At 40.4% G+C, this 16,264-nt stretch overlaps 1 protein-coding gene across 1 annotated transcript; it reads right to left on the bottom strand.

Annotated features, from left to right (window-relative positions):
- Positions 1-3,318: 3,318 nt before the first annotated feature.
- Positions 3,319-7,775, bottom strand: LOC145797206 (uncharacterized). The gene is made up of 5 exons (XM_082883800.1): positions 6,181-7,775; positions 5,779-6,086; positions 5,299-5,704; positions 5,010-5,215; positions 3,319-4,928 (listed from the first exon to the last, which is right to left on the bottom strand). Exons 1-5 carry the CDS (start codon positions 7,748-7,750, stop codon positions 4,275-4,277), a joined length of 3,144 nt encoding a protein of 1,047 aa, XP_082739926.1. The 5' UTR covers positions 7,751-7,775; the 3' UTR covers positions 3,319-4,274.
- Between the last annotated feature and the right edge of the window lie 8,489 nt (positions 7,776-16,264).

Here is a 16,264-nt window from a genome sequence, read left to right as displayed (position 1 = left end):
GTAGGGGATATGCATTCGTGCAACGATAGCAAAATAAGTACTCGACTTACTGCCGAAAAATTCCCAAGTCGCCACATCACTTCACCTTTCGTATGTTTCATTACCAATTGATGCCGACAGCATTACTGATCATAATAGAACCATTATTTGTGTTGTATTTTAATATTTGTCATTCTACTGCAAGTTTGCAGTAACAAATGTTGTACAATTGTCTTACAGATTTCGGACAAACTCCTGTCCAAACTGCACAGGTTGGACAAGCGGTTCCGTTCAGAGGTTAGACATCGCTTCACCAATTTTAGATGCATAAGGATGTGTTATGTACTTTGCAAATCACATTTCTGAACAGTGGTGAGTTAGTTAATTGTTTATATTAATAGGAGGAGTTGATGTTACTTGATTGTTTATATTGATAGAAGGACTTGATAACACTGGAGAGCAGAGAGGTTTTATCAGCGGCCCAAGACGAAGTTGTTGACTCTGTACTTGACGACAGAAACAATGAAAGGTACGGATGAGTTTAGTACTCGCAATTAACCTGTTCCGTAGTATTTGTGAAATAAGTTTGAATTCCACAATTTTCATGTGTCGTGCTATGTTTATTTGATTCTTGTAGGTATCAGTTCTTTAATTTTTCATTCTCTATGATTTTGATGGGTTTATGATGGGTTTATGATGGGTTTATCCATGTCGTATGTAGGATTCTCTTTGAATTTAATGCAGTGGGCTACGGAAAGATCAGTGGCTAAATTTCCTGTCTGAAGTTTTCTTCTTTTGGTCTTATCCTGCACACATGTACCTATTGGGAAAATTGCAAACCACTGATATTTTCACAAAAATATTTACACATTCATGGAAACCTTTATAATTTTAATTATGAAACTTAATAAAGTTTACCAATGATTTGCAAATTTTTTTGAGAACTTATAATGAAGTGCAATTTTCCCTACCTATTTTCTTCTACTCTGCTTACATTTTCCATTTTGATCATTTTGGGATATTGTTGGCTCCAGTTTGTAAAAAACGTGTTTCTTTTTTTTTAACTTGCTGACCTGTAAATGAGCATTTCAATTTTCACATATTATTTTAGCAAATACTATTGGACATGTCATGAGTTGTAATATCTAAAACTTTGTCTTTTCATTTTGTTTTTTAAAAACTTAAAACTAATCTTCATTGGATTGGAGCCTAGTAGAATCAGGAATATCTGCCATAGTTGTACAACAGGAAAAACTAATCTTATGTTGTAGAGTTAAGCCAGATACGTTTAAGTTTTACTAGGCTGTAGGTTGCTTCTTACTGATTGATGTATACGTTTTATGTAGGGACATTGTCGTGTCTATGAATTTGCATGAAATGCCTTGCGAATGTGCTACGCGACGTGACATGCGCACGCTGAAACCAGGGGCATGGCTATCCGACACTGTAAGTCGTGGCATCTGACAATGTTATTTCCACTATATTTGCATGATGGACATATCCATGTAGGGACATTGTTATTTCGTATTACATTTAAACAAATGGCAAACCTTATTTCGCAAGTTGCCTGGTCTGTTACAATGTTCCAGCCAATCAACTTGGTCGCGGTTCAATTGACTAACGGACAGCGGCAAGTACACAAAGACGGTAGGCATACTGCGTGGTTCTTTCCAGTATATTTGTCGGTAAGTAAGTGTTTTAGGTCGGTTGTGTATTGCAGAAGACATATTTTCAGAAAACTTTGGCTGACTGAACTTTACACACTAAACATGCAGACTTTGATACTAAATCAAAAAACTCAACCTCTGAACCATGAAAATATGGTCAAATCATATTTTGGACATGACAGATATACTGGGGTGCTTGATGCATGTGAGAAGGTAATATGAATGTCCATCCCATTGAAGCGAGTAGATTTAATATGGACGTCGGTAATATGAATGTCGATCCCATTTACTTGAATGTCAATGTAAATATGAAAGTGCGTACATGTTCGCATGCCCTCTAAACAATGTCTTCGCTTGTGTTTATGTTTATGTGTAGATTTACATGCCTTTCAATTATCGAGGAGTACATTGGGTGTGCCTAAAAATAGATATGGTAGACCGTGTGGCGTACCTATTTGACTCATTGGCATCCGCCACACTGGACACCAACAAGCTGAACACAGCAAAAATGTTGGTATGTCGTGCTGAATTTCACAAATCTACTTCCACACTGTCACATCCTTCACATAAACTAACCGTCTCATTCTGCAACAGGTTCAAACAATGCATGCCTTACTGCAACTACAGTTTGGAAATGAATATGCTGTAGACATGCGTACCTTTGAGGTGCGCATGTTAGAACAAAGGCCATTACAACAGCTGGACGAGTAATCCACAAACCCTGCGTCACATTGACTTCACTCTTGAATCACTCATTTAACGAACCTGCTTATATTTTACGAGAGACTGAATGTTACATTTCATTTGTAGCACTTTCGACTGTGGGATGTTTGTGATCAAGTACATGCAGCGGCCTGATATACCCAGCGGTCCACACAAGGTACATTGTACCGCTTAATTTCCAATTGCGAAATAAATCCGTTTATTCCCTACCGCTGTAACCGTACCTGATTTGTGTTATTCGCTTTCTGTACATAGTTTCATCCTTCTGTGCGCCGGAAGTTGGTGCTTGACTTTGTTATGGATGTGAACAATACAAAGATGGGCGAGTATCGTTCGTGCATGTGATTGATTGCAATTACAACAAATAGTGCAGCAATTTTATCATGGCCTGCCAGTACGAGTGTAATTTCGATGCCCAACCACAACTGGATTACTGCATCAGCTTGTCGTGACAACTTTTTAGGTCGCAGCTGTGATAATACTAATTTCCCACGCGTATTGATTGTACACATAATTCCAATGTTTGGGACTCGAACAAACGAGGGAAAGTAGTCATGTTTGTTTGGTTTTATCGTGGCCTGTACGTAATGTGATACACATAATTCCAATGTTATGGGTACAGTACAGAACAAACAATGCAATGTCATATTTGCCCAAATGACTATACTAATGTTTGTCCAGTGCAATGTGATATTTGTCCAACAAACAATGCAAGTTGAAAGTAGTAATGTTTGTTCGCTTTTACCACATGAATTATGTTTGTTCGATTTTTTTTAATGCCATGATTTTGTCCAAAACAAAGCAAAAAAAAGCCCACAGAAGAAACAAATGGCGGTGACTATAATGCACTTTGAAGGGGAATTGATTACTTCATAAAAATGCACAAATGGTGAAAAATTGCACAAAAAATAAAAACAACCATACAACAGACCATTAAAAACACAGATTATTGATATTCAATTTTTTTTTTTTGTTCAGCAAAACAAAAAACTGTATTGATGGAAAAGCACATACAAGGTGTCAATGATACATCAACAAAGAGGAGGTTGGAGACCAACGAAGAGAAACAAAAACAGAAGGAAAACAATAACAATGTAACTCCAAGCCCATCCTCACAAAACCACATAATAGGGCAACCAGATGAAACTCCAAGGCAGCATGAACAAACTTCAGACCATACAGCCACCATTGAGACTTGAGCCTGAACCTTCAACCTCCATTGAGACTTGAGCCTGATCCTTCAACCTCCAAAAAAAAAAAATTAGTACAGCAGCAGACCAACAATTACAACAAGGCCCGCAGCAGACCTCCAATAACTTTCCCCAATCCAACAGCAGACTTCCAATACAGCACACCAAAACATCATTCAAACAATTGCAAAAAGGCCAATATGCAGCAGCAGACTGAAGCCTATTCGTTGATCCCATATAGCAGCAGCAGAGTACATATATAGCAGAGCAGATTTGAAGCACAGCAGAGCAGCAACCAGAAATGAGCATGCTTGACCCCATAAACTAAGCCAGAGCAACAAGCCAAAAATAAGGCAAAGCATAGCAACATTGAAGCACAGCAGAGCAAAAGTAGCCACCAAGAAGATATGGTAATACCACAGACTGACCAAAATCCTGCATACCACAGCTTGACCAAACTCCTGCACCCCAGTTTCAAAAAACACCAAACACCACCCCCTAAATGAGACTTTGATACTATCCAGAATACAATATATGTCGTCCACTGAATACTGTAGGCCTCTATAACTTTGCTTACAGCAAAGTGCAACCCTCACTTTCACCATCTCAGCCAATTCAGGCCCATCAACAATCTTATCATTAAAAAGGCAATCATTCCTACCTTTCCAAATCATTCCTAGGTGTGCAATACAAAAGAATACATATATAAACTAGCCTAGGATTTGGGGAACAGAACGCCTAGAACACCCCACTCTGATTGAGCATCTGCCAGCATGGCTTGGGCTTGGTCCAACTCAGCTTTAGTTGTCTGAATGGATGCAGAACGATGTCTAATTTGGGAGAGCATCATCCTTGCTTCTTGATTAAGCTGGTCGTGTTGCTGCTGCAGATGAGCCTTTCTTTGCCGGACAGAGGCAAGTTCTGCCATGAGTTTGGCTTCCTCAAGTTCAAGTGCTGAGTGTTGCTGAAGAATGGCTGCAGAGGTCTGCTGGCTGAGTTTGAGTGAAGTAGATATGGTGTGGGCTTCGTTTAGGAAATCCTTATTGGTTTGAATATCCTTCGAGCAAGTCTGAACCATCTCTGAAAGGGTTGGCCATTCTGTGATGATCTTGGCCAATTGCTTTAGTTGAATGGGGTTGAAAGGATTAGGGGAGAGGTTTACAACAGCAGAAAGACAGGCCAAGGTTTCATCAGGTTTGTGGAGAATGATTTCTTCAACTGGGGTGTTAATGAGGTTGATGAAGGTGGTTAAGGTTTGTTGAGTTTCAGCATCAAACAGATGTAGCCTTTGAGGCAATGGGGATATTTCGTCTAGATCTTGTTGAAGAATAGAAACTTCGGCCCAAATATCCTGGCATGGACCGACGGCCTGTGAACATTAATAGTTTGGTGAGAATATATGCTTGCAAGTAATAAAGAGTAAATAGGATGAGGTTGGAAATGGTAGTACCTGTCCTGATAACGTGCACGCAGACGGTTGGCCTTGTTCAGCTGTGGTTGTCGCATGAGGACGAGTTGTTTCTGGTACTGATGAGATGGCAGCATCAGCGCCTTGAGGGTGTTTCTCTGGTTCTGCTAGCAGGGGAAAGTCATGAGGACCTTCAAGTTCTGTCTCGCCCATTGGTCGTGGAGATGAGTCCTGTATTATGTCCATCCCTGTAAATTGGAGAACAATACCAGTTACTTAAAGAGAAGTTTTTTTTCCCCAAACGAACAGTAACATTTGTATTTCTATTTACCTTGGTTGTGGTGAACTTCTGGTTGAGGGGATTTTGTGTTGTCATCTGTTGGAGAGGATTGGCTGTTGATTGAAATGTCAAATTCAATCCTCTGAGATTCTTTGTTTGACGTTTGGGAATTGGAGGGGTTGGATGGTGATGGTTGAGGGCTAGAGACAGAAGGGACAATGTGTTGAGGAGAAGTGGAAGGATGTTGTGATGCAGACTGTGTGGATTGCTGTGGCAAAGACTGTGAAGCAGGTTGTAAGGGAGTTTGTTGCGATGCTTCAGGTGGTGGTGGAGTTGGTTGTACAGTGGGTTCTGTGGGTACATTACTGATTGGACTGGGAATTTGATGAATGTGTTGAGGAGAAGTGGAAGCATCGTCATCATCAGCAGCAGCAAGGAGTAATCTCCTTCTTTTTCTCTGCACAAAAGTAAGTGATCAGTCGGGCGTGAATGCAAATTCAGATGCTGTAAATATGTAAAGTGAAGGCTTACTTGGTAGAGCTGCCCTGAAGGATTTGATGTTGTTTCGCCAACCATTTGGCTGAGAGGGATATCCCACTCACTTAGGTCTGTGCTTAGAGCAGGAGCAGTGGAAGGCTCTTCTCTCTTCTTCGCCGTGACCTCTGTCTCAGCAGGGGTACGGGTGGTAGCTCCTCTCTGTGCTTGTGTCTGCGCGGCTGCGAAAGAGTCTGCCATTAATTTCGGAACTGAGGGGGTGTTTGTCTGAGTAGTTGCATCCATTGGATCCTTGCCTTTACGTTGGTCCCTAACCAATGGTTCAGCAGCAGGCACAATTTTGGCTGTCAAGGGTTAAACAAGTTAGTGTTGTAGAGAAAAAAACAAAACAAATTGCATGACACAGTCAGGGATATGAAGTATATGAAGGAAGGATACCTGTAGCCTTAAGCTTGGAAGGCGAGGATATGCGGCCCTGAATATGAATACAAGTATCGTTAAGGCAGCTTTCAAGTGGCTTGCAGAAAATAATGGCAGTCATAAGTCCCCACCAATGGTCAAAAGCAGCCGAGCAGTCCGAAGCAGGTTTGAAGAAGAAGGGGCCAAAATCTTGGAAAAGTTTGGTGTTCTCTGTCAGAATGGATTCAGCTTGTGTAGGATCTTTCAAGTGGATTCTGGACCCAATCTCCTCATGGATGGTTGGGTGGAAATAAGGATAAGGGATAGCCTGGGAAAGACCAAATTGCCTGGACCATTGATTGGGACAGTATGTCTCAAAACTGCAGCTGGATAGCTTGGCGGAGGATATGGAACAGCCAACCAAGACATGTCTACAGGTGAGAATGTGTCTCCAACTCTCATTTTGTTCTTGGACTTGCTCATTGTGTAAATCAGAAGGGTCTGTGAAGAGGAAGTGAAGTCTACTGGAGGAGAATTCAAAGTTTTGAAATGGCATGTACAGGTTGGAAGGTCTCTGGGAAGGAAGGTTGTAAAACATGGTAAGATGATTTGTGAAAGTGAGTTTTGAATGGCTGTTATAAGTGAGCAGTTGCTCAGCATAGGAGTGGCAAACAGGTTTCAAGGTGTTAGGTGGTGGGGGTCGTGCCTCAGGGAAATAGGCATACAACCAGGCCTGGAAGAGCCAGAAGGGGCCACCACAGTTGCCAGAAATCTTCTTGTCGACAAAGGAAAATAGGGCCTTGTAAAGGGTGGCAAGAAGATAAGGGGCTAAAGCCATAAGTTGGCCGTCTTGCATACACAAGGCAAGGGGGAGGTATTCTTTCGTGATCTTGTACCCAGGGACACAAAAAAGAAACTCACAAAGCCAAAGTAAGTAAAAAGCAGTTCTTTCTTTGTCATCGACAGGGGAACCACGCTTGCCTTGGTATTTTTTGGCAAAATCTGTATAGCACATGTCAGTGTTTAAAGTAAATGTCACTTTTGGAGGCTCAAGGAGAGCATGAATTGGATTGCCCAAGATTGGCAGACCAGTCAAGTGAGCTACATCTAAGATGGTAGGGGAAATCATACCAAAATTGAGGAGTAGGGAGTTACTAGACTGCGACCAAAAGCATGCAGCAGCAGCAATCAGCCCTTTCTCCACGTCATAAATTTTAGTCGACAGTCTAATTGCTTCAGCAATGCCCTGGTGCTTCCATACTTCGGCGTCGTGACCTTCAATTCTCCTGGCCCAGCTTCGCCAATCAGAGTCTGGTGACCTCCACCCTCTGAGTGGGTTTTTGCTGACATTCCAGTTAGTCCACTTGAGTCCAGCTTGGTTGAGAAGAAGGTTCTCACCATTACCAAGGGGATAGTATGGAGCTAGCTCGTCTGGGAAGTAAGACGCGAAGGTAGGGCCTAGAGTAGCCTTAGCGACAGAGCTTGGGCTGGGCAATAGGGTTGCAGCAAATTTTAGAGGAGCGATAAGTGCTCTGATAGGGTCCGGGAAGCGGAGTAGGTCTTCATTGTTCTCCTCAGATGGAGATGGTTGAGATTTTTTCGGTGCCATGGCTTAGGGTTTTGTGGTGCTCTGGTTTTGAACGACAATGGTTGAGAAGAAGGAGTACAGTCTGGGGAGTTCGAATCAGAGGGAAATGAAGTGGTTTGAAGTTGAAAGGGTGGGTCTTTTATAGCTTATGATGGGGCCAGTATATTTAAAAGCTCTTATATTGGGCTGTACTTTATGCTTGTTTTGGGCCCAAACAATGGCCCCCTCGTTGAAGTTAAATATCATATGACTTGGACCCCCATGACCCCCTCTCTCTCTGATTGGCCACTTTTTTTTTTTTTTTTTCAATTTCTTATTTTTTTTCCTTCTCCAAACAGCAGCCCCCACGTGTGTGTGTGTGTGTGGGGGGGGGGGTGGTGGTGATTGGGGGGGTCTCAATCACTTCCGCAATATTTAACTTGAACATGGGGGCCATTGTTTGCACCAAGTTTTGCCAGTCTCTGTCGACAGATGGTCCACTTAATCGAGGGCATGTGGCCAAGTCTGAAGGAATGTCCACGACCTGAAAGTGGGCTCTCTGCATGTGGGTCACCTAGAAGTGATAGGGGAAGTTTTTACCACCAGTCACGGAGTTAGCGGGCACACTTTCAGGAGGAAGCATGAGACAAAGCAGGAGCCTTGCTCTGTCGACAGAAGTTTAAAACAGTTGGTGGCCATGAAATAAACACAAGAAAAGGGAGCTCGACAGATAGAAGTGGAGGTTTAGTATTGATATTCGTATACTGTTTTTGTGGCCCATCATTGCATGATCCTACACGTCTACACCATAACTGCCACTGTAACTGCCCCGACTTCGAATCTTCAAGTCCACTCTGCCAAATATTGACTCTTCCCTGTCGACCTTCCTTTTCACCATTGTGGGGCATGTCCCTCATCATTATGAGACAAAAATCGACAGAATATTGTCCACTAAACACAACCACAGTCCTTGCAAACTGGGTCAATGAACCGCAACACTTGGCCACTCACAGTTACTGCCCCTGACTATGAATCATCAAACTCTGCCAAATATTGAATTTTCCCTGTAATTTAATCAAAATATATTCAATGTCGGTAAACTTGAAAATACGTTTGAAATAACCTTTTTCTGTATTGTAATGACTTAAACACAATTGTTGTCCTACATTTTACGTAACGAAAATACACAACTTGTTTATATCAAAAACAAAATATACATCTCGGGTTTATAATCCAAAAAATGGGAACTACTTTTTTTTAAAAAAAAGTTCACTCATATTTTCACCTACATTCTGATTGGATATTAGATTAAAAATTCCTCTTTGCACCTATTTTTCCCACATCCTCCCAACAGCTGCTCCATTCAACTAACATTGAATGTTGCATGCCACCTGACTTACACGCTGGAGCAGTTACTGGCAGTGCTCATGGATTTAGTGGCCACCCTCCAACAGGAAACATGAACGAATTGGGAGTCTGTATCTGTCGAGGAAAGGCTAAAAGGACCTGGGCACAGGTGGTAACTTCAATTATATGCACTTCGACAGGTGGCAACTTACTTTCTACATTGTAACTTCTGTGTAGTTTTTTCCCTTCTACTTTCTACTTTGTTACAAACAACACAACAACACAACAACTTACTTTCTACTTTCTACTTTCTACTTTGTTACTTTCTACTTTGTTACCATCACTTCATCGAAAGAAGTCTTCATCCATTTCAGGCATTTGAACCAATACCACAATTGCTTGATTTTCTTCTTGAACTTGTCAACTTTAAATTACTGCTTCGTTGCTGTCCATATAGGCCCACCATAATTTTACTAACAATAAACCCATAGTAAACATTAAATAATTTCACAACTCCTGTTCGTAACTCGTAATTCATATACCGATCGGCATGGAGATAAAGTAACGAGTTCGTTGGGTTACTTTCTCCAAGTAACACCCAAAATTAACTGCCACTTGGATTATATACAAAATGCATGTGCTGGTATGTAATTTTGCAAACCCACTTGGACAAAATTCGTATTTTACTCGAAATATAATACTAATTTACAGACACAAGTCATAACAAATCAATACGAAGCGAAACACATCGTTAGTTGATAAACCACACCGCAAAAAAACCCTTCAGTTAGATCCAACCAAATATGGAACAGAAACAAGCAACCCGCAATAGGAATCTTGGAATACAGACATAAGCCAATTTCCCACCCAAAACAACACACAGACAACCCATATATATCTCACCTCACCTTCAGTTAGTTTTGAAAATGACAAGTCACTGCAAACACAAATGACAACATCACTCTAAACAATATGGGAAATTTACAACTCGTGGCCTTGTACATAAGTAACGTTGTGCCATTTCCTGGCATTGTACATAACCAATTATTTACACGTTACGTACAGCAATCCGTGCAAAATGAAAACTACATACATTATTTCCATGTGTTTTCAATAGCTAAGGGAATAAGTAAATCATACAAATTATACAATTACCTGATTCACCTCATCAATTGTGTTCGAATCATTTTTCCACACTGCTGCTTCAACACTACCGTATTGGCCCACAGGCTGCTTGGAATCAGGAGAAACATCAAAAAATAGTCGCCGTTGCTTAATGTGCGGTGTACTTGGATCCACCAACCCAGTTTTGCAGCGAACGGGCAATGACTCCGCATTGTACTCACGGTCAGTTATGTGGGGTGTATCTGCATCTGAGTTATTACCCACTGTTCGGCTAAACCGAACCTTAGGACACGTTCGCTTTGTGTGCCCAATGCATTTGCAATTCCCACATTTTCTTGGTCTTCGACAGTTGGACGAGGCCCGTCCTGGGTTCCCTTTTGTCTTCACAACATCAGGATCTTCTACTCCAAATTGTCGACAGAATGAATGTTTCCCTTTGTCTCCATTCCCACCGTTCAAATTCCTCTCATATAACTCCTTCATCTGGGTCGTCATTGGAAGACATGCATCCCTAGCATCCTTGAAACCTTCCGTTGATTGCGAGGCATAGAAACACATTTCGTTGTAGGAAGAACACAATATCCCATACCGGGCCGTCTGTGTTGTAGTGCTATCAATTGAGGGTTGAGGCCATTGCTGGCCATCCTTGCTTGCAGCCCTTGTCCATCTATGCAGCACACAAGTTGGGGGAATTTGCGTTAAATTTTCAGCTTTCATAACACATATCATGTGGCAGCAAGGTAGCCCCAACGACTCAAACTTCATGCAAGAACATCTCATTGCAGCATCCATTGGACTGTGTGTTACTATCCATGATCTGTCCTTCACTCTGTACTTATGAATATAGTAGCATTTCTGACCATCCGGCAAAGGGAACACATCCTTCACATTCAACTTCCCCTCTTCTAAGATTTCATCACGGAACATTCTAAATATATTTCGGGTGAATAGCTCAGCTCCATGTCTCTCTATATCTCGCAATGGAGTAATCAATACCGGAAAAGTGTTATTTGTTTCAGCATCATCTCCAGCCTCGTTATACCTTATCCTTGCAAGAGCCCGATCATAGTGCCTAACAAATTCATATAGCTTCAATTTGTGTTGGAGGAAGGGATTGAAATAAGCATTCATACACTCCGAGCGCTGAGTGCTCTTCATCCCAGCAAAGAAATGTCCACGCATATATGCCTCAGCCCACATATGACGCTTCTCATATGTCTCCAACACCCAACTGTTGGTTTGAAGTCCAAATTCTTCGACCATTGTCGTCCAGCCATGCTCAAACTTTGTCTCATCCGTTTCCATGTCCATGCACTGCTTGAAAGCATGTGCAAAGCCACTTATGTGAACATTTGAAACAACATTTTTCCCAAGATGCCAATTACATAATCGATGTCTTGCATCTGGAAATACTCTTCTGATTGCCTCTCGCATCGACTTATCCCCATCTGTCAGTACGGACACAGGTGCTTTATTGCCCATCGCCTCCATAAATGTTTCCAAAACCCATGTGTATGTCTCAATTGTCTCATTAGCTAGCAAAACACATGCAAATATCGTGGTCCTAAAGTGGCTAGTCACACCAGCCAACATGACAAACGGTTTCTTGTATGCATTGGTTCTGTAAGTTGAGTCAAATATCAACACATCACCAAACTTTGCGTAGTCGGCCCGCGATTTCGAATCTGCCCAGAACAGATTTTGTAACTTGTTATCGTTACACACATCATACTTGTAAAAAAAACGTGCATCAACATCAAGTTTTGCGCATAGGTAAACCAACGCACCCTGCGCATCACCATCCTCAACTTCTGCTCTACGTTCGGCTTGAATATGGTTGTGCAGATCCGTGCGGATGAAACCAACATTCTCATAAGACCCGGACTGATTTACCATATAGTCCATGATTTGGCTAGTCTTCACACCGACATTGCGCATAGCCATTGCTTGAGCTTTGTCACCGCTGTTTAAACTGCGATGTGACCTCAGATACATCACACAGTGTTGTTCCGCCAATTCATGGTTGTGGTCTGCGACGAAGTGAGTCACAACATACTTTCCCCCTTCACCAGCATCCGCATCGTACCGTATGCGAAATTGGGCTTTGCAACCTACTCTTGTTAGTGCCTTGGGAGCTCTACTCTTCTCAGCAACACGGTCCAAGTATTTTGGTAATCTCTGACCTTCCCTTGAACACAACCACAGCCTACTAACGACCTTTCCCTCTTTATTTGTGTTAAATCTGGATTTTCGTATACTAAATCCCTTGGCTTTAGCATACGCATTGTAGAAATCTTCTCCATCTTCGACCGAATCAAATTTCTGTTCCAGAATAGCACGTTCAACATCACCAACCATGTCATTGCGATGAGCATCGTCAACCATTTCTTTTTTCACATCGGCTCCGCCATCTTCAACGTTCATGTTGGTTGCTTCTTCATTGCTCGGACCAGCTTCGCAACCATGATCAGGTTCTGCCCGACTTTCATTCATCAAACGGATGTCATCTGCTTCATTTGGAATGTCATAACCATCACCTTCCCTTTTAACTTCCGCTGGGGCCATACTGCACATGACATTACTACCAACAATTACTTGATGACCGAAAATTGTTAACACAAACACAAACATGACATTTTCACACGGGTTACCTGTTTGTGCAAACACAAACACTCGCTTGAGAAACAGAAAGAGAAAGGTTAGCTGCCAATGGAGGGGTTTCCGTTGGAGCGAAGCGTAAAGCGGTTGAAGTTAGGATGAGGGTTTAGTTGAGGGAAAATAGCTGAAGTGAACGGGCCAGAGAGACAGAGAGGGAGACAGAGAGAGGGACACAGCTCCATACCTCATATCTAGTTCGAGAGAAGGGCTTCACTTCAGCAATGGAACCAACACAGCCTTCTAGTTACGTTGTTGTTGGAAATCGCCCGTTATACTGTTCCCTACAGAGCTTCGCCAATGGAACGAACCCAACAGGGGCTTCTCCCTGTAATGGAAATCAACGGTTACACTGACTCAACCTTACACAGAGAGGAGAACAGAGAGAGATAGAGACGAAATACATAGAGTGAGTGGGATGCAATCATGCAAATACAAGCATTAACCGGTTGCCCCGGTTTCAACTTTTTCAGGATTAAACAATTCAATGGTCTTGATCAATTATTGTAATCTAACGGCTAACAATTGGGTTGCATATGGTGTGCAACCTTAAGGGGGTTGCACACTTAAGCATGACCCTACTAATTAATATACTAACAAATGATGTAGCATAATTTTAGAAGTTTTGAATATTTGTAATTTGTATAATAAGTAGAGTTATAGTTTTGAAATAGTAATGTCATAGCATATATTGATATACTAATTAGTATACCAATTGATGCGTGTAACACTAATATTTTTTAAGTTAAAAAGGTTCAAAAGCAAAGTAGTTGATTGCATTAAGGGTGCTTGGTTCATGTTAATCCAAACTAGAAAAATTGTAGCTCTCCATTTAAGAGCTTTATAGACTAAGCTTGGGCTAAAAAACCAAACATTTACTGCACATACATAAACCACAGATTTATGCAATCTTAAGTCATTAAATGCAAATCTAGATCGATGCTCATTTTGCGGACCCCACACCTATGTGAGACATTTGGTCATTTGTTTGGTAGAAAATTTGGTGTCCCTAGCATTACCCTTGCGCTAAGGAAAATGCTAGAGGTCCCAAATTTTCTACCAAATAAATGACCAAATGTCTCACATGGGTGTGGGGCCCACAAAATTGCGGACCCCACACCCATGTGAGACATTTGGTCATTTGTTTGGTAGAAAATTTGGTGTCCCTAGCATTACCCTTGCGCTTAGGAAAATGCTAGAGGTCCCAAATTTTCTACCAAATAAATGACCAAATGTCTCACATGGGTGTGGGGCCCACAAAATTGCGGACCCCACACCCATGTGAGACATTTGGTCATTTGTTTGGTAGAAAATTTGGTGTCCCTAGTATTACCCTTGAGCTTAATCTTTACCAAATATCGAAAAAGAAATTTGAAGTTGGGCACTATTATGGCAAGGGTAATACTAGGGACACCAAATTTTCTACCAAACAAATGACCAAATGTCTCACATGGGTATTATGGCAAGGGTAATACTAGGGACACCAAATTTTCTACCAAACAAATGACCAAATGTCTCACATGGGTGTGGGGTCCGCAATTTTGTAGACCCCACACGCATGTGAGACATTTGGTCATTTATTTAGTAGAAAATTTGGGACCTCTAGCATTTTCCTTATGGCAAACCTAAGCAATAATCCTTGTCCCTTCAAATTTTCGGTGTGATCATCCTTATGAGTGGGAAAAGTCTACAATGTGCACCTTATAAAAGGGCACATGATATGCACTTATTGTATGGCCCATATCGTGCCACATAAAAAAAAATGACCTGCTAAACCGGTCATGTAACAGGTTACAGAAAAAATCATAACATTCATTGTAATATCATAACAATATTACAATGAATCATAACAATGTCATAATATTCACCAAAGTGTCATAACAAAGACACTATAAATCATAACAATATGATAACAACTCATAACAAATATAATTATTTGTAATTAATTATCATAACATTTGAATCGTAACATTTTTTATTATGATTCACCATGGCAAATCATAACTTTTGGTGGTACAAATCATAACTTCTAGTGATGAATCATAACCATAACACATTGAGTATAACTTTTTTTCCCACAATCATAACGACATTAACAAACTATCATAACTTTTGTCAATGAATCATAACATGGCATGTTGATTATAATTTTGTCCCGAAAATCATAACAATATTAACAAAACATCATAACTTTTAAATTTTCAAACACAATTGATTGTGTAATCAATTGGTATAGCATATTGGAGTGAATGGAAAATCATAATTGATTGCAAAATCGATTGGATTGAAAGACCATAATTGATTATACAATCGATTAGTGGCTAGAGTTTTGAACTTTCACAATTGATTGTACAATCCATTAGAATATAAGGGAGATTGAAATATGACAATTGATTGTACAATTGATTGTAGGAATCCTTGATATAATAAACCTAATTGATTCAATAATCAATTAGTTTTCATAAGGCACACTAAACCAATTAATTCCCAACTTATTCATAGTTTCCAATGAATTAGTAAAAGCCTAATCATTAATACCAATTTAGTCAATATTCGAATAGTAATTGATCGGTTTATCAGTTGCCATTTATATGTAATTTTGTTGTTATGTTTTCATTACCTCAAACATTATCACTAACAAAAACGCATGACACTCCAACTACGTTTCTCGTTTTTAATTCTGTCTCTCTCTCTCTCTCAGAGTCATTATCGTCAATGTTAATGTTACCTGAAATGTTGTTGCTATAACTATCTCATCGACTCTCACTCTTTCTTTCGTTGTCATTATTAGTGAATTAGACAATAATGTTATTGTTACCAACTTCAATTAATCATGCCCTTTGATCCACTGAAACACAACCATCATCATCGACTTAGCCCATTATAATAGCATTGTTGCCACTACTAGTGTTATGTTGTCATTATGTCGAAATGATGACATCAGGTATAAATGACTTTGACACACACTACAAGAATTTTCACTTTTGGCGACTAAATTTTTAGTCGCCAAAAGTCAATTTTTGTATACAAAAAATAAATAACTTTAACTGTCAAAGTACACACAAACCAACTTTTGTCCAAATTAAAATAATAATTTCATACAAAATATAGAATCATACAAAAAGTAAAGCCTTCCATATACAAAAAATACATTTACTACCATGTGCAACGACTTTTTGGCATGGTACAAATTACTATCGTAATCTGTACCACGACAAAAGGTGATGTATGTACCAAGACAAAAGTACATCTATGTACGACGACAAAAAATCATATATATGTACGACGACAAAAGGTGATTCATGTACCATGCCAGTAATTATCTGTTGGCTGCCAAAAGTTTTTTGTATCAATAATAGTGAACTGCACAAACGCCAGGGATGACAAAAGTATTACATTAGTTCTATACAAAAGTGAAATTTCTTCTTC

The sequence above is a fragment of the Camellia sinensis genome, chromosome 8, assembly GCF_055761805.1.
Source record: "Camellia sinensis isolate YWXY chromosome 8, ASM5576180v1, whole genome shotgun sequence".
Taxonomy (NCBI): Eukaryota; Viridiplantae; Streptophyta; class Magnoliopsida; order Ericales; family Theaceae; genus Camellia; species Camellia sinensis.
The sequence above is the reverse complement of the archived record's forward strand: the minus strand, read 5'-3'. Positions and strand labels throughout refer to the sequence as shown.

Coding starts and splice junctions, on each gene's coding strand:
- LOC145797206 (XM_082883800.1), bottom strand. CDS start 7,750: ATGGCACCGAAAAAATCTCAACCATCTCCATCTGAGGAGAACAATGAA. Junction 5,705..5,778: donor CTTCAGGGCAGCTCTACCAA/GTAAGCCTTCAC, acceptor ACTTTTGTGCAG/AGAAAAAGAAGGAGATTACT. Junction 4,929..5,009: donor CGTGCACGTTATCAGGACAG/GTACTACCATTT, acceptor TAATGTTCACAG/GCCGTCGGTCCATGCCAGGA.